The sequence below is a fragment of the Heterocephalus glaber genome, unplaced genomic scaffold, assembly GCF_053883595.1.
Source record: "Heterocephalus glaber isolate CG9 unplaced genomic scaffold, H.glaber_assembly_v1.0 deba00001504, whole genome shotgun sequence".
Lineage (NCBI taxonomy): Eukaryota > Metazoa > Chordata > Mammalia > Rodentia > Bathyergidae > Heterocephalus > Heterocephalus glaber.
The window spans coordinates 15,863,729-15,888,996 of record NW_028258324.1 but is presented as its reverse complement, the minus strand read 5'-3'; the positions used below and the strand labels follow the sequence as shown (position 1 = coordinate 15,888,996).

Here is a 25,268-nt window from a genome sequence, read left to right as displayed (position 1 = left end):
ATTAAGTGAGACTTTTTATTATTTTCATCATTGACTAGGTGGGAAAACTGAATCTATTTCAGAAGCTCTCTTTTCTAGTTGCACAAATCGTGGGTTTCCTAAATCCAGACTTTCATGTGAAATAGAAAAGACTATAAATTTAGAAATAGTTACCCAGGATTTTTTTTAAATCTTCAGAATTGCTATTAGTGTTGAGTATAAAAAACATCTTTAAAGACCCAGTCCAGCCCAGCATATTGAACTTACTTATGTCTGGAACTGCACAGGGAGTTTGTAGGAAAGAAATGAGTTCCCCATGTTCTGTCTGGCAGAGGGGACCACAATGTGGGCCTGCCTCCTGACCAACAACAGGCAACTCCACTGGAAGGGATTGCAAATTGTGGGCTGTCTTCTATTTGGAAGCACTGGGGTTGTGAGGGACACAGCAGAAGTGGCAAGGTCAAACAATTGGCAGGCCTGTTCATAATGTGTTTTGGTTTTCATATTTTATTTATCTTTGAAGGCACTTGGGAGAAGTGTTTATGTTTTCACTGAGCATTGAGATTCTAGGCCCTTGTCCTTATTACTTACTTTTTACTTGGAAAGAACCAGTTAGAAGCATTTAGCAGCTAGTTTTAGGTGCACTTCAGAACCTGCTGCCAAGCTAAAAGGAAAACAAACATGAAATAATTGTTAGGATACATGTTCCCTTCTTTTTTAACCACCCACCTGTATAAGCAAAGATTCAAATTGAAAATTGCATAAGGAATAAATTTATACCTCAATCATCTTTTGGGAATGAGTCTTAGTCATTTCTCATTTATCCAGGCTAATAAAAGATAGTAGAAGAAAGACAACAGAAAATCCAACAGGTCATTTATCTTTTATATGTAGTAAGAAATAGGTGTTTTCTCCTCCACCCTGTGAGAGGCAGTGTTGCAGAAGACATGGGTTTTAGAGCCTAATTTACTAGCTGAATGAGTTGATGCAAATTATTTGGCCTCCCTGAGCCTCGATTCCTCATATGATAAAATGGGAATTCATCACCTATTTCACAGAACCCTGTGTGAATTAAGTGAAATGATGTGGGCAAATTATCTGGTTATAGTAGGTGCTTAATGATGTTAACTACCTTTCCCTGCATCCTTAATGCTGGCCATGATTTGTCCTTAAAACCAGTAAGCCACTTGTTAGTACCTAGGTGTTGATCATAGCAATTTAATGTTACTGCGTCTGCTACAAGATTCAGGTGTGGGCAAAGATTTTACTGAACACATTCTTTTTCTGTTTTTTTCTTTAAAGTCCTTTAGTCCAGCGTTTCTCAATGCTGGCTGCACATTGGGACCACCTGCAGAGCTTTTAAAAAAACAGATGCCCTCATCTTACCCCAGAGACTTTGATCGCCTTGGTCTGGGGAAGGGCATGGAATTTTAACAGTTCCCTGCTGCTTCTAACTTGGGCCTGGTGGGGAGCCCACCTCAGTCCCTTACTATGTGAACCCCATTCCTAGTCAGTACTGAGATCCACTCAAAGTAGTCTAATCCCTGCTGCAAGAATCACCTGGAAAACTTGTTTAAAATGCTCATTCCCATGGCAGATATTTTGGTTTGCTGGGATGGTCTAAGCATGAGTATGCTTTAAAGGGTCCAGAGGATTTATATTGTACTACCACGGTTGAGAATCATTAATGTGGTGAACACAGTTTTAACAGATAGCTGACTAAGATGTTTTAAAGGTTGAAAATCTGGTCCAGATTGAAAGTCAAGTGGTTTTAGAAGTATGATAAAATAGGCCCTATCATTTTCTCCATTTAGTATTCTCTTGATAAATTTAACTGAATATACATCACAGTGATACAGTAACAAATATGAAGTCACTGTGGGGCTTATTAAGGATTATTTTTCTCCTTATCAGATTGTTTATTTTATGCAATTTATTTAAATCTAGGTCAACACTCATGTCTTAAGGGCATGTTATGGGGAAGAGGGCCTTCGTCGCAAGGCCATATCATGTGCTCCTTCATCCATCGACATCTCATAAACCCGTTCCAAACATGATCACATGTTGTCCTCATTTTACAGATGAAAACAAATGAAGCGCAGAGAGGCTAAGTTCATCACAGACTCAACCAACAAGCTAGAGGTAGAGCTGTAGTCTGCTCACTTCAGAAGTCATGCTGTGGCCATCTTCAAAGCAGTGACCTGCTAGCTGGGAACATGAGCCCACAACATGAAGACCCTGCTTTCCTGTTGGTCTTCTCTGGAGACCAAAGAAAGCTGAGGGCACAGAGAACGTGTTCCCCAGGCCTACAGCTGGATACACCAGGGTACCACTCAGGCAGGCAGCAAGAGGAAGCAATGACCCCAGCCCCCAAAAGACAGGGTGGAAGTCCATGGGGAAAGTGTGCTTGGTACTGAAAGTACACAACAAAGTTCCAATATCCAACCAATATTCAAAGCAGAGTTAACTTGAATTAGGAGGTTCAAGGTAAGTAAAATGAAATAACAATCACCATCTTTAGTACATCACCTGCCACAAGAACCAGGCTCTTTAACATATATCTAGTTAGAACAGCAACTCTAAAAGGTAGGTGGGTTTAACCCCATTTCACAGATGAAAATATGGAAGTTCTGCAAGGATCAGTAACATACTCCAAGTCCTAATTTGTTTAAAGTTGTAAAGTGGAGAAGAGACTCAAACAAATTTCACAGTCTGATGAAAGAGCCCACACCAACACAGAAGTGAATCTGTAGAGACAAAGCTTACAAAGACCAAAGCAATGAAAATAGAGTCCAGCAAGGCTCATAAACAGACCAAGTTCAAAACACACATTTTGACTTGGAAAGCGGGGATGGTAATGCCTACTTTTTAGGCTTTTATGAAGATAAATGAATTTTAGACATTAAGCACTGGCACGGTATGGCCCACAACTAGCTCTCAGTAAAGATTCTGGGCTCTGAAAAGACTCAGCTGAGTCTGAAATCATCAGAAGGGCTGTGGACCAGGGTTAGATATATTTTATTCATCCACTCCTCCATCTCTCCTGAACTAGTAGACTTTAGAGGGACACTTTCCAAGTGTAATAATACGAAGATGAGTAAAATGAGGTGCCTGTTCATAGTCTGGTGGAAAGACAGAGAGTGATGATCGTAATAAGAGCTAAAGTTTATTGAGCACATTCCATGTACAGGCCAGCCCTGAGCTTTTCAGTTACAGTGCACCCCTCCCTGTATAATCAGCAGCAGACTACTTTTCCCATATTTTGCAGGGGAGAAGCACTTGCTCATTTATGGTCTTGTGATTCTTGTTGTAGATAAGGCTGCATTTAACTTTTATGATCAATTAATGGATTAGGTCAGTGAGACTCTGAAAGTGTCACTGACTTGTGCAGGGTCATACAACCAGGACAGCTCTTACTTGAACCCACCAGCTTTGACTATGAGGCACATGCTTTTCTCACCAGACACTGTCCCTCCCATATACAGCTCTAATGAATGCATACAATAGTAAGTGGAAGATAAAAAGATCAAACTGAGACAAGAAAGACTGTACAGTGATTACTTCTATTAGAAAAAAAAAAAGAAGGTACAGATATCTCTTGATTTGAGGAAGCTAGATTGCTGAGCATCCCAGATTGATGTAAATCTAATCATATCTGAAATGCTCAGTGCAGTGTGCATGAATTAACTCCTCTCATCTTCATAACCTCCCATCAGAGGTGGGCACTATCATTGTGCCCCATTTGAAAATGAGGGTTCATTCACACAGAGACTTGAAATCACTCACTAAAGATCACACAGCCAGCCAGTGGGAATTGTGATTCAACTGAAGCTGTCTAGCTCCAAGTCCTGGCTCTTAGCCCTCACTGTGTTGCATTTTAAAACATTAGTTTATAATAAGAGCAAGCATCTTTACTGAAAGCTAGTGTGGGCCTTACTGTGCCTGTGCTGATTGTGTACAGCTCATCTACCTTCAGAAAAGCCTAATAGGCATTCCTGTTCCTGTTTTCCAAATGAAAGTGTATGAAGAAAATGTTACAAGAGTAGATTTAGGCTCCCTTTCCCACTTTCTCCCAGGGCACATGGAAGGTAGTAGGCTCTCTTGGATAGGGCTCTCCAGGAGGACCTAGGTGGTGTCTGCTTTCTGTCCTAGTGCCTGGCATAGTGCCTGGCACATAGTTGGCCCTCAACAAATATTTGTGGAATGACCAAACTAAGATGGCTAGGAGCAGGTTGAGACTTAAATCCTGAGGATCCTGGGGTAGACTCAGAAATTGGAGGATGATATACCTGAGCCTGTATGTTTCCACTGCAGGCATCATCAGAACCAACTGCTCAGATCTGCAACCCAGATGGAAGGCCTGGACCCTGGCAAGGCACCTTCAGACCGTGCAGGTCGGTACCAACCCTCAGGCCTGCAGGAGGGGGGATAGCAGGGATTCTTGTGAAAACTGATAGGGGATTTGCTGCTCAAAGGAGCTTACCTACCTTGTGATTTATGCTTGTGACATGGATTAGTCAGGGCTACACAGGAATAAACTGGTGAGTGATTCTGGGGTTCTTTGAAAGCCTTAGCCTTTTAAAATTCAAAATGGGCAATTATAAACCACTTCCTGGCAGTTACTCAGTGGTTTACTCAGAAGAGAAAACTCATTTTTAAAGGCTATAAAATCAACTTGGATTATTTTCCTAATTTGTAACCCTGTTGTCCTCTCCTGGTGTTGGATGGAAGCTGGCTGCTTGTGATTTCAGAGTATGAGTAGCCATGGTGTGTGCATCAAAGGCACAACCCCCTCATGCAAATACATAAGCAGGAGCTCTTTGAGGTGGTGGGAGGCAGGATGTAGTGTGAGCAGAAAATCACCACTCCACACTTTTGGCAGGCCATCTTCAGTTTTCTACTACAGGGTTCCCAGCTTTGGTTAGTGGGATACTACTTTTGGATCAAAAGGATTCAAGACTGCCAAGGATAAATGCAATTGAAATGGTTTAATTAGTGCAGGACTTTTCAGATCCTTTATTACATCCCTATGCATTGTTACTTGACAAGAAAGAGAGAAAACCTGGGGCCATTCCTCTCACTTTTAACTGTGAAACCTTTTCTTTTCTCTTTTGTAATGCCTGTCAGTATTTTTCAGAGCTAGTTCTCCCGAAGTATGAAGGAAACACTTCTGAAAGGACTTGGAACTGGGCCTGGTGGCACATGCCTGTATCCTAGCACTCTGAGAAGGTGAGACAGGAGAAGCACAAGTTCAAGCCCAGTCTGGGCAACTTAGTGACTTAGCAAGACCGAGTCTTGGAATGAAAGATAAGCTGGGAATGCAACTCAGTGTGAAGGCTCTGGGTTCAACCTCCAGTACTGAATGAGTGAATGAATGAATAAAATTAAAAAATAAATACAATAACTTGGAAAGCTACCAGACCCTAAAGGTGCCATGCAGTTCCCAGATGCTGGTTAAAAAGAATCCCACACAGCAGAATCACTTGTGGGAATTGTTAAAAACATTAATTCCCAGGCCCTTCCCAAACCTCCAGAGTGAAGGTGGGGCACAGTATTTAATAAGCACTCTGGTTTGCTTTGCCGCCAGTTGGGGGATGCGCACTTAACTGAAAATGTAAGGAGTTATAATGCCTCCCGTATAATCCACTGACATGATGTTTATTGTGTCTTCTGGTCTCTGCCTCTCCTTTACCTGCATGGGCTTCTCCCCAACCAGCCCATTGTGACTCAGTGCCCAGTATTCATCAGCCTCTGCTTCCTTTCTGCATCTTCTCTGGCACAGATGCTACTCCTGAAAGGCCCTACATGTGCCCCACAGGCACCTTCCCAGGCCAAGAGACAGCCTGGGAATGGAGGTGAGGCTCTGCACGGGTCAGGAAGTCTATATGGGGGAGGCAGCTGCCCACAGACTGGCAGACTGTGGATATAGGAGGGGGCATTTTGTACAGAGGGGCAGGCTAGGGCACAAAGAATGGACAAGCATCAGTGTAGGGCAGCCCCATCCCCATGCCTAAGGAGTGCTAGAACCTCCTGGTAGAGACAGGGAACAACCAGAGTGAAATGGTGGGATGCTGAGCTGAGCCCTCTACATGCCACAGTTCACCTCTACTGATGCTTCCAGAATCCCTGTCTCACCTCTGCCTGGCCTCCCCCTTCTGCCTCTTCCCTCCTTGGCTCCCCTATTGAAAACCTGCCTGTCCTGCAAGACTCAGTTCAGAGTCACTGCCTTGTGAAACCAGGCCATGCTGCCCTCATTCGTACAAGTTCTGCCTAAGCTCACCCCACATTCATTTGGCTAGGGGCTACTTGGCCCTGTAATATTCAGACTCTCTCTATTCAGACCCTAAGTTCTACTTGTCTTTTTCTATTCTAAAGTAACTGTGCAGAAGGGAAGTTTACATGAAGTGAAAAATGGACTTTTCTGCTTACCAAAACGTATCAGTGACTTAAAATCTTCCTGCCTTTTGCAAGTGACAAATTCCTCATCTAGGAATCTAGCTAAGGAGGTAATTAAAAATTGGGATAGATATTGATACATAAAGATGTTCATCATGGGAGTTTTTACAATAGCAGAAAGCAAAAGCAACCTCAATGTTTAAATACAAAGGAATATGTAAGTAAATTATACTTTATATATAGGACAAAGGATCTACATAAAAGGCTTTAGTGATATGGAGAAACATGAAGAAAGTACAAAAAATCAGAGTACAACACAGTACATGGCACCTCTAGTACATAAAAAAATGAATGTGGGGCCAGGGATTTAGCTCAGTGGTTTCGCCGCCTGCTGCGTAAGCACAAGGACCTGAGTTCGATCCCCGGTACCAAAAAAAAAAAAAAAAATGAATATGCTTTTATGTTTAAACTTTGCATGTTTAAATCACTAGAAAAGACTCAGGAAATGCACCAAAATGTTAGTGTTTGTAGAAAACAATTACTTTTATTGTTGCTGTTACTTTCTATTTTACAGTTGTATTTTCTGTGTTCCATATTAAGTACCTATTTATATTTGTAATCAGAAAAAATAAAACTAGAGCAGTTTTTAAAAGGAAAGTGGAGTTTTTCTCAACATAACTTTAACTTGTGATAAAGATAGCATGTGTGTGACTAGTGATATATTTCTAAAGGGCCATTTTGGGTGCCTTGTCTTTTATTATGTGTTGTTATACTTGGATTGCAAATTACGTGCTGTGCCCAGCATTTGTGGCTGTCAGACCCCAGCTTTGCCCATCACTTCTGTGACTGCACTTCTTAAAGTCACCCAGAATCATGTGAATGCCATGTTCTGGGACTGCTTGGGCGTGACACTGTGGAGTGGACAGTGCCTCTGGTCTTTTAACAGACTGATGCTGTCCTTTGTGAAGATGGGCTTCCCCCTTGGCTGATGGGGCTGCGTATGGCTCAGCAAGTTGAAAGGATTCTCTTTCCGTAAACACAGTAGGCATTTGATCTGTTTCCACTTTACACCGATCAGATGCCTGTTCCTAGCTTCATCTCTGGTGGCCTCCTATTTGGGCGCGGAAGTCCATGCTTCTGAGTGTCTGTGGGGCACCAGGACAGACACCGCCATTACTGGCTATGTCCATACCTGTGCCAGGCAGAAAACTGGCACTGCCTTCTTTCCTCCATCTCTTAATTTCCGCTACTGCCATAGTAGCCTGTATTACCCCCATTTTATAGCTGAAGAAACAGGCTCATGTGCTCAGGGTAACTTTCCCAGAGCACCAACATATCTGAAATTCAAACCAAGGTTAACTGACCCGCGATTGATGCTCTGTAATGTTGTCAACGTAGGGCAAGCAAACGTCCAAAGTTAAAAGTGCTGGTGGTGGGGCTGGGGATTTAGCTCAGAGCTTCCAGTGCCTGCCTCGCAAGCGCAAGGTCCCGAGTTCGATCCCCAGTACCAAAAAAAAGTGCTGGTGGCATTTCCTCACAGTTCATGTAAATTTTGACTTCATCCATGGTTCATAGCTACGCAGAGGCACCCTGTCCCCAAAATGCCCACAGACAACCATTTATGTCACTGTATCTCTGTCAGGATGAATCATATTGGCACCCTTTATACTAGTTCTTGAGTTATGTACTTTGGACTTAAAATCATTCAGTCTGAAAATTCTGTAGCATTGATGTGAATGGATTTGAAAGGGATATTGTGAATGCTTTTGTGAAGCCTGAAGACAGGAGGGCCACAGTTGGGGTCTGAGGCACATGTTTCTGTAAGAAGTGACCCATTGCATGAAACTGTCACATGGAATGACAGACAGCACTAGCCTTGTAGACATACCTTGTGGGACAGGGGTTAGGGGATATATGGGCACTTCTTCTCTCTAGAAAGGCTCAGAATACATAGTATTCCTTACTGTCATTATTAATAAATCAGAATACCTAATATTGATGCAGATATGTGGAAATTGTCCCCATAAAACCCACTAGGAGAAGGGGGTGTCTGTTTCCAGAACTATGGGAACATAGGAGATGTGCCTGTGCCCTCAAGAGACCTTGGAATTAAATTTCATTTAATGTCCCTCAGGGGAAGACCACGTAGAAACTACCCAGTCATCTGAAAGGCCAAACACTGATCTCTTGCTGCACTATAGTGGCTGAATAAACAAAAAATCAGGGTAAAACCTCACAGCTGTGGAACAGTGTAAATCCACATATGTGTTATAAACAATATATTAGAGAGAAGTATGAGTTACTGAATAATTTCTAAAAGGAACTTTATGGTTTTAAAAGGACCAATCACTGAGCAGACAATTTATAAATGTTGAGTGGATATTTGATGAATAGCTTGGTAAAAAAATGGGTAAATGGATAAGTGAGTGAATGAATGAATGGCAGTTAACACATATGAGTATAGCACATATTCTGCCAGCCATTGCTGTATGTACATCATATTTATAAGTTCACTCTATAATCTTATAAGGTAACCCTATAAGGTAATACTATTAACATCTTCATTTTAAAATGGAGATCATACAAGCTACCACATCGCAGAACCAGAATTTGAACTTAGGGTGTCTGACTCCAGAGTCTGAGCTTGTTACCACTAAGAATTCATACAGGCATGCATGAAGGGATGTTTGGATGTCATTTCTTAGACCAGTGTTATGCTGCTACAGGGTTTGAAAAGTGTGATTTCATAGTTATATTTGTTGCTTTGAATGAGTCTAGTGCTTGTTGGCTCATGTATGGGGAAATTGAGGCCCAGAGAAAGAAAGGTCTTGGCTGTAGTCCTACAGCAGCATGTGCCAGCTGAAGCCAGACATCAGACTTTTCCAAGGTACTGCCAGCCTCTCACCTTCCATGCTACTGCCAATCCAGGGCTCTTTTGTAAACCCATCTCTGCTCACATCCAGATTCTTTCAGGGTTCCACCATCAAGGGACCAAACTGAGCCCTTATGCCAGGTTTCCCCCAGTGTATGGTAGCCCTGAATCTCCTTACTGAGGCTTCATGGTGACAGATGCCAGCCCTCTGGGAGCCTGGCCTTTGCTGAAGCCGCCACAGAAGCTGGAATCAGATTGTGGAAGGACCATGGATATTGCAGCAAGATGCTAACAAAGACATGTTTTTTTCTTTTCAGATTAGCCCACCCAAGAACTTGAACAGTGCTAGGAAAATCTGCCTGGTCTCTAGCCCTCAAAGGCTTCTCAGTTTCGATGCATATACAGAGTCCTACCGGGCCAGCAGGAGGTGGCAGAGCCTAGCAGTTAGAGATGCCCCACATGCAGGCTGCCTGCCTGGGTTCAAATCCTGATTTCTGTGACTAGCTGAGGACCTCGGGCAAATCATTTGCCTCTCCGTGCCTCAGATTCTCCTTCTGCAAAATGGCACAACAATATTTACTGCATGAAGATCACATAGTATGATATACCATAAGTGATTAGTAATAGTGTGGTATTAAGCACTTCATAAATGTTCGGTGATTTTTCATCATCACAATCAGCATTTTATTAGAACAAATTCCAGGTTATCCACATTAATCATTTGTCCTGGAGCTTTGTTGTATTGGAAACTGAAATGAAAAGACCACCAACTGGAGTTATAGAGGCTTTTTGGTTATCCAAAGAGTCTTTATAATTAATTAATCTTTATGATGCGATTTCACATAAGAGTGCCAGGTCCCACTTCCTAACAACAGTAGGGTTGAAATGGATTTCAAATAGGTCAGTGACTTGTCCAAGGCCCACGGTTTGTTAGTCTTTGAGCTTTAAAAACTTAACTTTCATCAAAAAGTGGAATTTGGGGGACAACACAGCCATCCCTAGAGCTCTTTGCCGTGATCCAGAGCAATCACAGACGGATTTGTGTTACAACACTGGAAAGAAAAGAAAAACAAAAACTTGCTTGTATCCTTGGCACTCTGCCAATATTAAACAAACGATGCATTGATTAAATCATTACTTACAACTGTATTAGCTGCAATAGCTTCAGACATGCTTTTTAAGTCATGAACATGGAAACATTGAGTTCTCAGTAAATTCCAAGGTAAACATTTTGTGAGCTTGTCCAACAGAATAGCACAGTACCTTTCTTGGCTGTGACCCTTCCATAACTATCCACCTGAGATCCACCCTTGTTTTCACAGCTGCACCTGAGCTGAAACTCCTCTGTGGGGCAGACGTCTTGAAGTCCTTCCAGACCCCCAACCTCTGGAAAGATGCACACATCCAGGAAATAGTGGAGAAGTTTGGCTTGGTGTGTGTGAGCAGGGCAGGGCATGACCCGAAGCGGTACATCTTGAGTTCACCCATACTATGCAAATACCAGCACAACATTCAGCTGGCCAGGGAGCCGGTGCTGAACGAGATCAGTGCCACATATGTCAGGCGAGCCCTGGGCCAAGGGCAGAGCGTGAAGTACCTGCTTCCTGATGCTGTCATTGCTTATATCAAGAACCATGGCCTGTACATGACTGACAATTCCCAGAAAGGCAGAAGTACCCAGGGGAATTAAAGGACAGACAAGCTAGGCAGGCCACTGGTCAGCTACTCTGCGCCACCCAGCACCTCCTGCAGAGAGGTTTGTGTTTTGCTTTGTTTTCTGTTTTTCTGGGGATTTTTTTGTTTGTTTGTTTTGTTATTACCACAATGATTTTAATTCTGGTGAATCTTCTACCCCAGGAAAATACATTCTGTCTACATGGCCAGAAAAGATATTTAGCAAAGAAGCTAAAATGGTGTGCCAGATCATTAAGATTAGGCAGCACTGCTCAGAGCCACTGGACTAGGAGGCTTCCTTATTTTGTGTCACTGGTAAGATTAGAATTGCCCACGTGCATTTTTTAACCAGGGCCAGGTGTGGCCTGCTGGTCCTGATTGGCAGGATTTGACAGAATGCTAATTACCTAACAGTGGGCCTTGTCAACGTCCTTGTTTCAAACAGAGTAATGCTAAGGAGTAAAAAATTTGGAAACTACTCTTATATCATATCTTCCTTTGCAAACTGTCCTGCCTGCCTTCTGACCTTTTATGAAATTCAAACTAAACTCTAAGTAGTGAATCTCAAACAATATTTTTGATACATGCATTTTTAAAAAGACAAAGCTCCTGGTGTTCAAGTTTCTAAAAAGGAACTGAGGTAAAACAGATGCCTATTTTAGAGAATCTTTTTTGAATGTTTTATGATGGCCGGCCTGTTTGAATATTGGCAAAGTGATAAATAATAAATTGACATCAAAACGTTCTAATGAAAAGATTCTTTTTTTCCTTCCTTTGTTATATTATTAATGCCTGATATACCAGCTGTTGCTCTTCTCTGTAGCTAGTCCGTAATATTTGGTACTGTTCCACTGGAACAGGTATGAATTTAAAAGTCTGTGTCCCAGGTACTAGGATGGAGGAAGCAATTGCTCTTCAGTGCCACACAAATGGTTTTCTAATCCAAAGCACTGGGTCTATGGCATTGTTCAAGTGAGCCCTGAAAGACGAATGGAAGCCTTTGGTGTGTTCAGAACCTGTCATTCAGATTATGAAAAGGCTTTGATTGTGCTAATTCTGTTGGTGGTTACTGTTTATACTGCTGACCAGTTGCACTCAGAATTCACTTCTCTGTGGTCCTACCCTGGCACATCTTTACCACAGATTTAATGGTGCTGAAAAGGGGCTGGCAGGAAGAATCTAGTACCTCTCCTAAAATATCCCAGTGTTGTCAGATGTGTTATGAGATAAACAGAGAAGTGGGAAAACCAGGGTAGTGGGATTCTCTTGGGAACCCAGCCTTCCTTCTCTGATTGAGCTGTGACCTGCAAAGGTCCCTAGGACCTGGATAACTCAGAGACTAGGAACCAAACAGCCTAGTTCAAAAGCTGCACAGCAAGTAGTGTGACTTTGGCTCACTCCCTTCCCCACTGTGAGCCTCAGTTTCTCTACCTCCAAAATGAAGGGTTTGATTAAATTCTCATCCTGCTCTGCATTTTCAAGACTCAGCTTCTGACTTAAGCCTGTGCAGCTTTCTTTGGGTCCAGTACACTTCTAGCCATACTGGAAGCTCCCCAAGGGCAGCTCTTTGTTTTGTTTGCTATTCAAAGTGCAGTCACAGACCAGTAGTGTTTGCACCCATGAGGGTTGGTTAGAAACAGAATCTCAGGCCCAAGTGACTCAGAATCAGCTTTCTACTAAGGGTCATTGGCCTAGAATAGTACCATTCCAACAACTGTTCCATTTTTAATAAATTGAATGTTCAATTGTAATTCTGTGACATGCTGGTATCTTCCCTCCTATCCTCTGAGCAACACTGCCCCTACTGTTTCATGTGCAGCAGAGAAGGTAGACAAGGGGGCAAAGCCCTGCCTGCAATCAGCAGTAGTGTCTAGAAATAGAGAGAGAGCCTAGAGAGAGGAGAGAGAGAGAGGGGCCTAGGGAGCCTAGGAGTTTAAGGCAGGGTTTCTCGCTGTCAGTAATACTGACATCCTGGACTGCATAATTCTTTGCTGTGAGGTTGTCCTGTGCACCATAGGATGCTTAGCTTGTGTCCACTAGATGCTAATAGAACATCCCTAGTTTTGACAATAGAAATGTCCCAGACATTGCCAAATTTTCTTCCAGGGCACCAGATAATCACTGGCTTAGGACCCATTGGCTTAAGGATGTGACTGTCAGGGATTTGTGTATGAGAAAGGAGTGTCTGTTTCCCACTAAGGGAAATCAGGAAGCAGCATAAAGGTCTGCAGGGTGGGGTTGGGGGTATTTGCTCTACCGCTGGTGGAAGCATGCTTATCCTGACAGATGCAGTGCTGTTGACTGTAGGAATGGGAAGCCATACCCCTGAGCCCCAGGCACTCCCAGCTTTCATCTCTCTTTATTCCCAAGTACCCACAGTGGCCTCCTCTCCCACATTTTTAGAGCTGAGGATTCCAATATGCCCTGGGCCCTTGGTACTGACATCCAGGTATGGCACATGATGGCTCAATGAGTGGGAGTGAATAGTTTTGTTATTATTCCAATTTCAGGACTTATTTATTGGAATCACATCTATTGAAGACCTCTCTGCCACGGGTAGGTTGATGATCAGACAGTCTCTACCCTCAAGAAGCTTATAGTCCAGTAGGGTCTGGACAGAAACCAACTCATCACACACTACATGTGTGACTGCAAACTGAAGAGGACCCTGAAGGCAAACACAGACTGCCAGCTAGAGGCAGCAGGTTCACACAAAGCAAAGGAAGCTGAAGCTTCAGTCTCTCCGTTTCTAGCGCCCTAGAAGGACCCTAATTACATGGATATCTAATTCTAATTCTAATTATCTAATTCTAAATTTATAATTTTATTCTTTTTCTAAGAGGGGCCTTGGAGATTGAACAAGATTTGGACTCAATAAAATGGATTTGCCTGATGACAATGTAGACAAGTTACAATAAGCTTAAGAACTGAAAGATAAGTTCCCAAGACTTGGGGATGGGTGGAGGCAATGAGCTTTCAAGAGGAATAACTATGAACAAAGGCCCTGAGGCAGGAGAGTACAAAATGAGCACCATGATGAGCTAGATGCATTATCATCTCCTTATATCATGCACCTGACAGCAGGTACCCTTGCATGCCACCATCTCCCTGTCCTAGCTTAGGCTCAAGACAGCAGCAGGCCCAGTAGGCTTGCTGGAGGCGCCTTTGTCTCCCTAATCCATGTCTGTATCATATGGCTTCCACCAGGTAAAACAGCTATTTCTGAGTCTTTATGTTGTTCATTCTAAAATACAACACAACAAAAACTACCTTATTAGATATATAGTATACATATGTATACCTTCATACATATATATGTATCTTAACTTTTGTACTGTCACTTTGTCTCATGGATTCATGTCGCCTCCTGTTTTTAGCAGAAGAGAAAGTATGTCTCGTTGCTGTGCTCTTGATGTATTGCATTGACACTAACCTGCATACCTGATTTAACATTCCTTTCCATTCCCTTAGGTCTTTGCATCTAGTTTGCCAGGGTGTTTTGTTTATTTTGCAAGAACAGAAAAATAGTGGCATGGGCTCCTGGGTAAATAGAATTTCCAGCCTTAAATAAAGGTTCTCCTGTGATAACATTCACTGCCCAAATGAGAAGAGTGCTGTACTCTTGCCTGGGGAAAGAATTTTTCATTTATAATACTGTCTATGTCATTTGGGACAGAATGATGTGAAATCCCATTTTAAACAGACAGTGCTACGGATTTGCAAGGTACGTTTGGTAATTGGGTTAATATATGAATATGAATTTCCCTGTCCTTGTCCTCACGCTTCCTATGCTAACAGTGTTTCTGTCCTTTTTGCAGAGGTCTCCGTGCATGGATTGTGTTCGATTTCAGTCATGAAATTATTTTCTTGGACCAAAACTCAGCGCTATAGATACACTTATGTGTGACTAATAAACAATCTATAATGATACATCTTGGCACTTGCCTCAGGATAGTTTAGTATTAGTAAAACAACTTCAAAAATATTGTTCATGATACTATAGACTGTGGCAACCAGAAGGGACCCGAAAGTTCATCTGGTTTCACATTTCCAAATTATCAAACACTAAAATCCCACAAATATACGGGAGTTTTACTCTTAAAAATAATCCGTTCTGGCAACTTGGGGGAGCCTTACTCTGCCTGCTTCTGTTGCAAATCCATAATGTGCTGCTATGCCCTGACACTATTACCTCTGTATGCTCCTTATTTGTACCTACTTCCGTCCACCCCTTATCACCTCCAATCCGATTTCTATTCACTCTCACTCCAGCCACTGCAGTGACCTCCTAACAGGACTCCCCAGCCCACACCTGGCCCCTGCAACCATTCTCCACATAGGGATTTTGTGTCCGTGAAAATCTAGTCATATTACTGTCCTGCTTGGACTCCTTCTGGGAGACATGAGTAAGAAGATAAAAGGACAAGCTACAGACTGGAAAGAAACATTTGCAAAATATATAATTAATAAATTACTTGTGTCTACAGTATGTAAAAATCTCTTAACAAAAATATGACTAACAACCCAATTTAAATGATAAAAGAATTGGCTAGACATGTACAGGAGCAGGTGAACCCAGCAGCCTGATGTTGCTCTTCATAGCTGGTAGAACTGGTGCTTGCCTGGACTCTGTGAATTTGGCCTTTGGAAGGTTACCTATGATTTTAAGTGATAAGGCTGTTTTGTCTTCTTGAGACACTGAATCCTATTATATCCCTTACCTAGACTGCACAAAAAATGCCGTTTATGATGAAGTCCTGCCTTCTACAGTTTGGAATTTAAATACTCAAGGTTGGTGTCAGGGAAAGGGTTAAAAGTGATGAGAGTCAGGGAAATGTATGTGTTCGCTGAATGACCTTGGCTTGCATTCCTTTCTTCAAGGAAGCTATCTCCTGAGAAAGGAGTGTATAGAGATAACTCTTAGCACACACAAAAAAAAAACCCTGATCATTTCCAGGCTCTAACCTAGGCTGGGAACAATCCCTTCCAACCACACAGTTCTGTTGGTGCCAAGTCATTTTTGTCTGAACACAGTACTTAAGAAACTGAATGTGGTGTAGCATTTTCTCCCACCTGCAGAAGACTCTGTCTCATAGATCCTTCATCTTTGGTGCTGTCTCCTGCCTCATTGTGTGGTAATATATTATTTGACTATTCTCACATCTGCTCTAATTTTATAATAACTTTCATCTTTTTAAAATCATTATGTGGGTCTTCTCTATTCATGTGGATCCAAACCTCAAATTTCAATGGCCACAACCTATACATGGCTCCTTGCTGTTACAGTTGGTCATGTGGCAGAGGGTGCCTACATCACCAGCCCAAGAAGAAGCCCTGGACCTTGAGTCTTGGACAGGACTCCCTAGACAGAAGCAGTGTGAGTTCTTGCTGCATTTCACTGCTGGAGAAAGTATGTTCTGCAGGAATCCTTGCTCCAAAGTGGACATTAGGAGCCTGGACTCCAGGCTCCACCTGATGTGTCTTTCTTCCTGTTCTGTATCCTTTCTCTATAATAATCATTGCCATGGGATAACTACCCTGAGATCTCATGCAAGTCATCAGAGGTGGAACCCCACACAAAATAGTTGACAAGAGAAGATACATTAATGACAAGTCAGCACATGAAAAGATGCTCAACACCATTAGTAGGGAAATGTAAGCCATCACTTCATACCTACTAGAATGGTTAAAATTAATCCAGCAATTCCACCCCTAGTTATCTGCCCAAAAGAGAGAACCATGTCCACTCAGACTTGTATATAAATATGTGCACCAGCATTATTCATTGCAGTTAAATACAGGAAACAATTCATTATGTCCCTTTGGTGAATGGAGAAATGTGTTTTATCCATTCCGTGGAATACTGTTAGCATTCCATCACTGTAACAAATCTCTGAGATGATCATCTTATAAAGAGAAAAGGTTTATTGGTTTATTTTGGCACATAGTTTCAGAGGTTTCAGTCCATGGTCATCTGGCCCCATTGCTTTGGGGCCTGTGGTAAGACAGTACATCATGGCAGGAGCACATTATGGAGCAAGCTACTCACATCACGGCAGCCAGGAAACAAAAAGGGAGAGGAAGCGAAAGGCCTAGGGTCATAAGAGAATCCCCTTCAAGGGCACAGCCTGGTGACATAATCTTCCACCAAGCCCAACCTGCAACCTACAGAGGACTCCCTCATCTCTCAGAGGCACCATGGACTGGGAATAAGTCCTTTAACATACAGGCCTTCAGGGGAAATTCAAGGTCCAAATTATATAACATACTTAAGTAATTTTAAAAAGGATCAGATATACCTCCAACAATATGGATGAACCTCAGAAAAATGCTAAGTGGAAGAAGCCAAACATAGAAGATGACACACTATATGATTCTATTTATATGAAATTTCTAGGAAAGAAGCTATAGAGGTAGAAAGCAGATAGTGGTAGCCTGAGGACGAGGGTGGGTATTGCCTGCAAGGGAGAGTGAGGGAGCTTTTGGGGTGATAGAGATGTCCTAAAACTAAAGCATGGCCATGGTTCCACAACTATATAAAGATCATCAGGCTTCACACAAAATGGGTAAATTTGTGGTATTTAAGGTATACATCAATAATTTTTTTAAAAAACTCCTAAGCTTCCTCTGCTTGTCCTTGGAGTGACATCCTATCCCTTGGATGGTCAGCTGCACTCTCAGCCCTCCTTCTCTGCTCCATCCAGTTTCTCACCCCTCCCTCCTCTTTGCTATGAGTGCTTTTACAGGGTGATTCCATTTGCCTGGCAGGCCTTCTCCCTTCTCTCTTTCTTTGGGCTAACTCCCATCTATTCTGCTGTCTACCTCAAGTCACTTCTTGCAGGAAGCCCTCAAGAATCCCCAGGCAGCACCTTCGTGACACCTCTTGATGACACTCACTCCTCACTCATCTTGGTGAAACTACTGACCCTTCCCCCAGCAAAGCACCTGGCTTGTAACAAGCTCCCAATAAATGTTTCATAAAATAGTATCTGAACAGCTCTGTGAAGCCCATGATAAAGCAACCTGCTAAATTCTGGGTGAAGCATTGTTTTGAAGAATGTTTGTAAACAGAACCTTTTTTATACTTAATCATATGAGGAATGTAATACTCAAATGAGCAGTTCTTATCTGTGGGGGACAGGGGTTCCTATTTTTGTTGCTACAAACAATGTTAGAGTTAACACACCCTTATGCATAAACCCCTACAAGGCATTGCTTTTGTAGTGGAAATTACCAGAGTACTATTGATGAGTCAAATGGTATGCACACTTTATATTATAATAAATGTTACTAGATTGTAGACACCAGATTTTTAAACTGATTTTATTTTTTTTTATTTTTTTTCTTAAATTATTTTATTGGTACATTTTAGGTATACAACACAATTACATTTCTCATTGGGAACTTGTACCTTTACATGATGCATCTTGGTTCTTATTTTTTCCCCATTTCTAGCCCACCCTTCCCTATTTACAAAGACTTTATTTCCGTTTTTTCCATTTCTCATAAATTGATTTTAAAAAATAAAAAGAAGAATGTCATAGAGCTTTGAAATACTCATGGTCTTCTTTTGCAGAGAATTGCTTTCGTGATCTTTAATACAAGTCAAAACAAAACCCATTTTTATTTCAATAAATAATCTATAATGATGAATTTCAGGAACTCATTTGCCACCTAGAGACATAGTAAGTAATCTGTGGACAAAAAAATTGTTGCCAGTGTTTTCTGGGTGCCTTAGGGATTAGTTTTTGTTTTTGTTAAAAAATTCTAACTAGACTAGGGAGGTGTGAACATCAAAATAACAATTCCCCATTATTATTCTCATTACTTTGCTATGAAATTTTGGTTTTTTATAAAATAAAAAGATTAAAAAAATTTATATTTTATAAATGAACATGTCAACAAATAAGAAAACAATAAAAAAGAATGTCGACCCCCTACCGAGGTCCCCAGTCGTGTGGAACACACGCTGAATCAGTCTGCTGCAGACAGGCAGCCACCTGATTCCACACTACAAAGACGCAGAGGACACCAGACCACCAGACCAAGGTACTGAGTCCCACTGTTCCTGGCCCAGAGGTAGGGGCTTCTGAGCCTTCGTCCCACTGCTCCTGGTCCAGAGGAAGGGGCTTCCCGGTCACCATCCCTTCCGCTGCTCCCAGCCCAGAGGAAAGGGCTTTGGGGACAATTTCTGTCCCGCTGCTCCTGGCCCAGAGGAAGGGGCTTCCGGGCCACCATCCCTCCCACGGCTCCCGGCCCAGAGGGAGGGGCTTCTGAGTGTGGGATTGCATAACTCTGTAATCATAAAACTCCCCTAGCCCCAACTGTGAATGTGAGTAAATAGATAAAGATGCTTGTTAGTTCAGGGACACTAGATAAGATCTGTATCAGCCATAAGGTCCCAAAGTAAATTACTCAATTCTTTGTTTGAAACTGATGTTCCGAACACTGCTACCTATAGAACAATCTACAAACATCTGCTGACCATCAGTACGTGTCAGCTGACCACTAACCTTTGTTCCTCTTCTGTAAATTTCGCCAGTTAACTTCCCTTGCAACCCCCTATAAAAAGAGCCTCAGAGTCTGGGCTAGTCGCCTCTCTAAGCTACTTTGCTTTGGGAGTGCTGTCTGGCCAGACTAAGGTCTGTTTTACTTTCCAACTTGTCCGGTGTGTTCCTTCCCAGGTGTTCTTAGCTGCAGTCAGCTCCTCAGAGCGTTTGGTAAGGCCCTCCATCTTACATGAGCCACTATCCCACTGCTCCTGGTCCAGAGGAAGGGGTTTCCTGGCCACCATCCCTCAGGCTGCTCCCAGCCCACAGAAAAGGGCTTTTGGGTCACCATCCCTACCACTGCTCCCAGCCCCTGTCCCACCTCACCCAGCTCAGAGGAAGTAATCCGTGCAGGCGTTAACAGCCCCCCGCCCCAGTTGAAATGAGAAAACATGTAAATAAGTCTCAAAACCAGACTTTCAGATCACCTACAGCAACCCCAAAGGGAAATGAGATAGAACACTCTGATACTCAACCACCTGGACCCAATGAACTGGCAACAAAAGGGGATCTGGAAAAAATGAAATCAGAAATAATTTCTCAGATAACAGGAGAAATTGTGCCCCTAGTGCAAGACATGATTAATAAATCTAGAGAGGAGCTGAAGAACATGATGGAATCCCAACACAAGAAACAAATGGAATCCATAAAACAGATGCAAATAGATTTCCAGGACATGAAAAACTCCATTGAAAGTCTACACAGCAGAATGAGCCAATGTGAGGACAGAATTTCAGATAGAGAAGATAAGATTGCAACTAGTGACCAGGAAAAGAAAAATTGCTTCCAAATTATAAGGGAACATGAGAAATCAATCCAGCAGCTGCTAGATGATGCCAAAAAGAATAACATAAGACTGATTGGGCTCAATGAAGAAACAGGAGAGAGTGCAGATGACATAAAAAATCTCTTCACAGAAATAATGGCAGAAAACTTCCCAAGCAGGGGAAAAGAGCTTGACATACAGATAAGTGAGGCATATAGGACTCCAAATAGCCTTGATCAAAAAAAATCTACACATAGGAACATAATTGTTAAGATTCCAGAGACTCAACAGAAGACCAAAGTTCTCCAAGCAGTCAGAGAAAAGAAACAAATCACATACAAAGAAAAGCCCATCAGAATCACAGCAGACTTCTCAACACAAACCATCAAGGCAAGAAGAGCTTGGAGTGACATATTCCAAGCCCTAAAAGAAAACAGCCTCCAACCCAGATTGATGTACACTGCAAAACTATCTTTCAAAATGGATGGAGAAATAAGATACTTTCATGACAAAGAACACCTTAGGAACTTCGTGAATACCAAACCAGCACTCCAAAGAATTTTACACAATATCCTAGGAACAGACATTGAGGATCACAACCCCAGGAAGCAAAGCAGAATGTACCCATCTGGCATGACAAGAAATTAAATGTAAAGGGGGAGAACCCAACAAAAAGAAAAAGTCATGCCAATGACAAGTCAATACGTTTCAGTTATAACCAGCAACATTAATGGTCTCAATTCACCAATCAAAAGAAATAGACTGGCAGAATGGGTCAAGAAGCAAAATCCAACAATATGCTGCATACAAGAAACACACTTAATTCCAAAGGAAACTCATAGACTGAAAGTTAAAGGGTGGAAAACAATACTCCATGTGACAGGAACCCAAAAAAAAGCAGGAGTAGCTATCCTCTTGGCAGATCAAGTAGATTTCAAACCAACACTGATTAAGAGAGATGAAGAAGGACACTACATCCTTGTAAAGGGAACAATCCAAGAGGAAGAGATGACAATCATAAATATCTATGTACCAAACACTAGTGCACCCAACTATATAAAACAAATACTAACGGACATGAAAAGTCATATATGCACTAATACAAATGTAGTGGGGGACCTCAACACCCCACTGTCACAAATAGATAGATCAACTAGACTAAAAATAAGTAATGAAATACTAGAACTCAATCCAACGCTTGAACAAATGAACTTAACAGATGTTTACAGAGTGTTCTACCCCACAAAATCAGAATACACATTCTTCTCAGCTGCACATGGGTCATTCTCCAAAATAGACCACATACTCACACATAGAACATGTTTTTAATAAGTGCAAAGGAATTGAAGTTATCCCCTGTATATTATCAGACCATAGTGCGATGAAATTGGAGATCCATAGCAAAAGAAACTCAAAAAATGTCATAAATACATGGAAATTGAACAACAGACTCCTGAATAACCAATGGGTCACAGACGAAATTAAAGAAGAAATCAGACAGTTCCTTCAATTAAATGACAATGACAATACAACATATCAGAATCTATGGGACACAATGAAAGCAGTCTTACGAGGGAAATTCATAGCAGTGAATATGCATATTAGGAAAACGAATGAGCCCAATTAAACAACCTGATGCTGAACCTCAAGCTTCTAGAAAAAGAAGAGCAGGACAACCCCAAAGCTCATACAAGGGAGGAAATTATAAAGATCAGAGGAGAAATCAATGCAATGGAGACTAAGAGAATGATGCAAAAAAATCAATGAAGCCAAGAGTTGGTTCTTTGAAAGAATCAACAAAATTGACAAACCTTTAGCCAACTTTGTCAGAAAAAGCAAAGAAAAGGCCCAAATCCATGCAATTAGGAAAGAAAAGGGTGAAATGACAACAGACCCAGCAGAAATCCAGAGGATCATCAATACCTACTTCCAGAACCTATACGCCAATAAGATGGACAACACAGAAGAAATGGACAGATTCCTAGATACATATGAATTACCAAAGTTGAACGAAGAAGACCTAAAAATTCTGAACAACCCAATATCAACCAATGAGATTGAAAATGTAATTAAAAACTTATCAACTAAGAAAAGCCAGGGCCCTGATGGCTTCACTGCTGAATTCTACAAGACATTTAGAGAGGAACTGATGCCACTACTGTTTAAACTCTTCAATGAAATTGAAAGGGAAGCAATACTCCCAAATTCATTCCTGGAAGCAAGCATCACCTTGATCCCCAGAGCAGAGAAAGACCCAACTGAAAAAGAGAACTATAGGCCAATCTCACTAATGGACATAGATGCAAAAATCCTTAATAAGATACTGGCAAACAGAATGCAGAAGATCATCAAGAAGATCATACACCCTGATCAAGTGGGATTCATCCCAGGGATGCAGGAATGGTTCAATAAATGCAAATCAATCAATGTAATACACTATATCAATAGAGCCAAGGACAAAAATCATATGATTATCTCCATAGACACAGAAAAAGCATTTGACAAAATCCAACATGCATTTATGATAAAAACCCTACAAAAAATTGGAATAGATGGTCTCTACCTCAAACTGATAGAAGCCATCTATGAAAAACCAACAGCCAATATCATACTAAAAGGTCAAAAACTGAAATCCTTCACACTAAAATCACGAACAAGACAAGGATGTCCACTATCACCACTCTTGTTCAATATAGTTCTGGAAACATTAGCCACGGCAATTAGACAAGAGAAAGAAAGAAAAAGAATAAAGATAGGAAATGAAGAAGCCAAATTGTCATTATTTGCAGATGACATGATACTCTATATAGAAGACCCCAAGAACTCCACCAAAAGGCTTCTAGACTTAATAACCAAATTCAGTCAAGTAGCTGGATACAAGATCAACACACAAAAATCAATAGCTTTCCTCTACACGAACAACAGACTCACTGAGACAGAAATAGGGTAAACAATTCCTTTCACAATAGCATCCAAAAAAACCGAAACACCTAGGAATGAGCCTAACAAAAGAAATCAAAGACCTCTTCTCTGAAAACTATGGCACTCTGAAAAGAGACATTGAAGATGATATCAGAAAATGGACAGACATCCCCTGCTCCTGGGTAGGAAGGATTAATAGAGTGAAAATGGCCATACTTCCAAAACTGCTATATAGATTTAATGCAATTCCAATTGAGATCCCAGCAGCATACTTCATGGACCTTGAGAAAACAATCCAAAAATTCATTTGGAACAAGAAGAGATCCAGAATAGCAAAAGCAATTCTAGGTAACAGAGACATGGCAGGGGGTATCACAATCCCCAACCTGCAACTATACTACAAAGCTACTGTCATAAAAACAGCATGGTACTGGTAAAGAAACAGACTGAGGACCAGTGGAACAGATTAGAAGATGCAGAAACAACGCCAGACACACTCAGCCATCTCATCTTTGACAAAGGAGCCAAACACCCTCACTGGAGGAAAGATAGCCTCTTTAATAAATGATGCTGGAAAAATTGGGCTTCAACTTGCCAAAGATTAAAACTAGACCTATATCTCTCACCATGCACTAAACTAAAATCAAAATGGATTAAAGATCTAAATATTAAAATAGAAACTCTGACCCAGTTGGAACAGAGATTAGGTAGAACCCTTGAAGACATCAGTGTAGGAAAAGATTTTATGAAGAAAACCTCAGTTGCCTGTGAACTAGCACAAACAATCAACAAGTGGGATCTCTTTTTATTAAAAAGCTTCTGCACAGCAAGAGAAACCACCAGCAGTGTGAAGAGACAACCCACAATGTGGGAAAAAATCTTCACCTGCTCTTCCTCAGACAAAGGTCTACTATCTCGAATCTATAAAGAACTTAAAAAGATCAGACCTCCCAAATTTAAAGGCCCAATCCAAAAATGGGCACCTGAAATGAACAGACATTTCTCAGACAAGGAAATAGAAATAGCAAATAAATACATGAAAAAATGTTCAACATCACTGGTCATTCCAGAGATGCAAATGAAAACAAAGGTGCCTGGAGCACACTGGAGGAAGGAGAGAAGGACCAAGTGCCATTGCTCCCTTTTGTGGTACTCAGTCTACTGTGAGACCTGTGCTAGGCAAGGCTGGCAGACACCAGAGGGAGCTTGCCCTTGGCTCAGGCATTGCCCTTGTGTGTGCTTGTGTGGATTTGGGCATGGGAGCCAGGGGGCCTGAGGGCCTAGATTGCACAGGTGAGGATCAAGTAAAGGGATGGCACTGACCTGCTGGGACCTACCTGCAGCCTGGGGAGCCCTAGGAGCCAGGGTCTTTCTGCAAGACAGGCTGCTTCAAGGGCAGGACCCACTGCATGGAGTTGGCGAAGGGTTCCCAACCTCCAAGGCAGCCCCCAAGCCTGTCTCATCCCTCACAACCTCTCTGGGAGCCCAAATTTGGCCCAAACTCTACTGGCTTCTTGGCAGAAGGATGACAGATTTGTACAAATGGATGCCTCATGTGTAGAGGCCAAGCCCAGACATTCATCTTAAGATGTCACCTCACCCAGAGACCTGTCTTTCCTAATAACCACCCACCTTCTCACCCCTGTGTGTCCCTCTGTCATACCCCATTACCCTGGTCTCCCTGTCTTCATGGCTGTGTCCTGTACAGGCAGAGGCTGTGTCAGAATCAGCTCAGCACTTCACAGTGCCCAGAACAAGTGCCCATCAGGTGGCCTGGCCAACACCTGCCATCCTCTGCTCCTTCCCCACAGCAGCCTGAGCTCCTTTTAAGGACTTTTTTTCCTCTCAGGAAGATCACACCCAGATGCTCACTCTTAGACTTTAAATCTGGAACAAGACAGACTAAAAATGACTAGGGTCTTTTTGTCCTGGTGGCCACATTTTAACTAGTTTCCAGTACAAAGGTACACTATTTTTCCTGTTTTCTCTCAAAAATTGTGAGCCCTTGATAAATCTTTCTGTGAATTCCCTTATTTCTAATATTTTAGAATATTGGTAACAAGTTAAATAGGAAGGAAATTGGAGAAAGGAAGAAAGGGAGAAGTGAGGT

General features: G+C 41.9%; 1 protein-coding gene across 10 annotated transcripts in view; it reads left to right on the top strand.

Moving 5' to 3' along the window:
- The window catches only part of Nmnat3 (nicotinamide nucleotide adenylyltransferase 3), a 140,471-nt gene extending 119,873 nt beyond the window's left edge, over positions 1-20,598 (top strand). For 9 of the 10 annotated variants that reach the window (XM_013070920.3, XM_013070911.3, XM_021250364.2 and 6 more), the window contains 2 exons: positions 4,294-4,373; positions 10,570-11,665. In XM_013070920.3, coding sequence (XP_012926374.1) covers positions 4,294-4,373; positions 10,570-10,937 — 448 coding nt within the window. In that variant the 3' untranslated portion in view covers positions 10,938-11,665. Of the gene's footprint in view, positions 1-4,293; positions 4,374-10,569; positions 11,666-13,431 lie in introns of those variants that run through there. The other variant, XR_002391658.2, reaches the window with a different exon arrangement.
- The last annotated feature ends 4,670 nt before the right edge of the window (positions 20,599-25,268 follow it).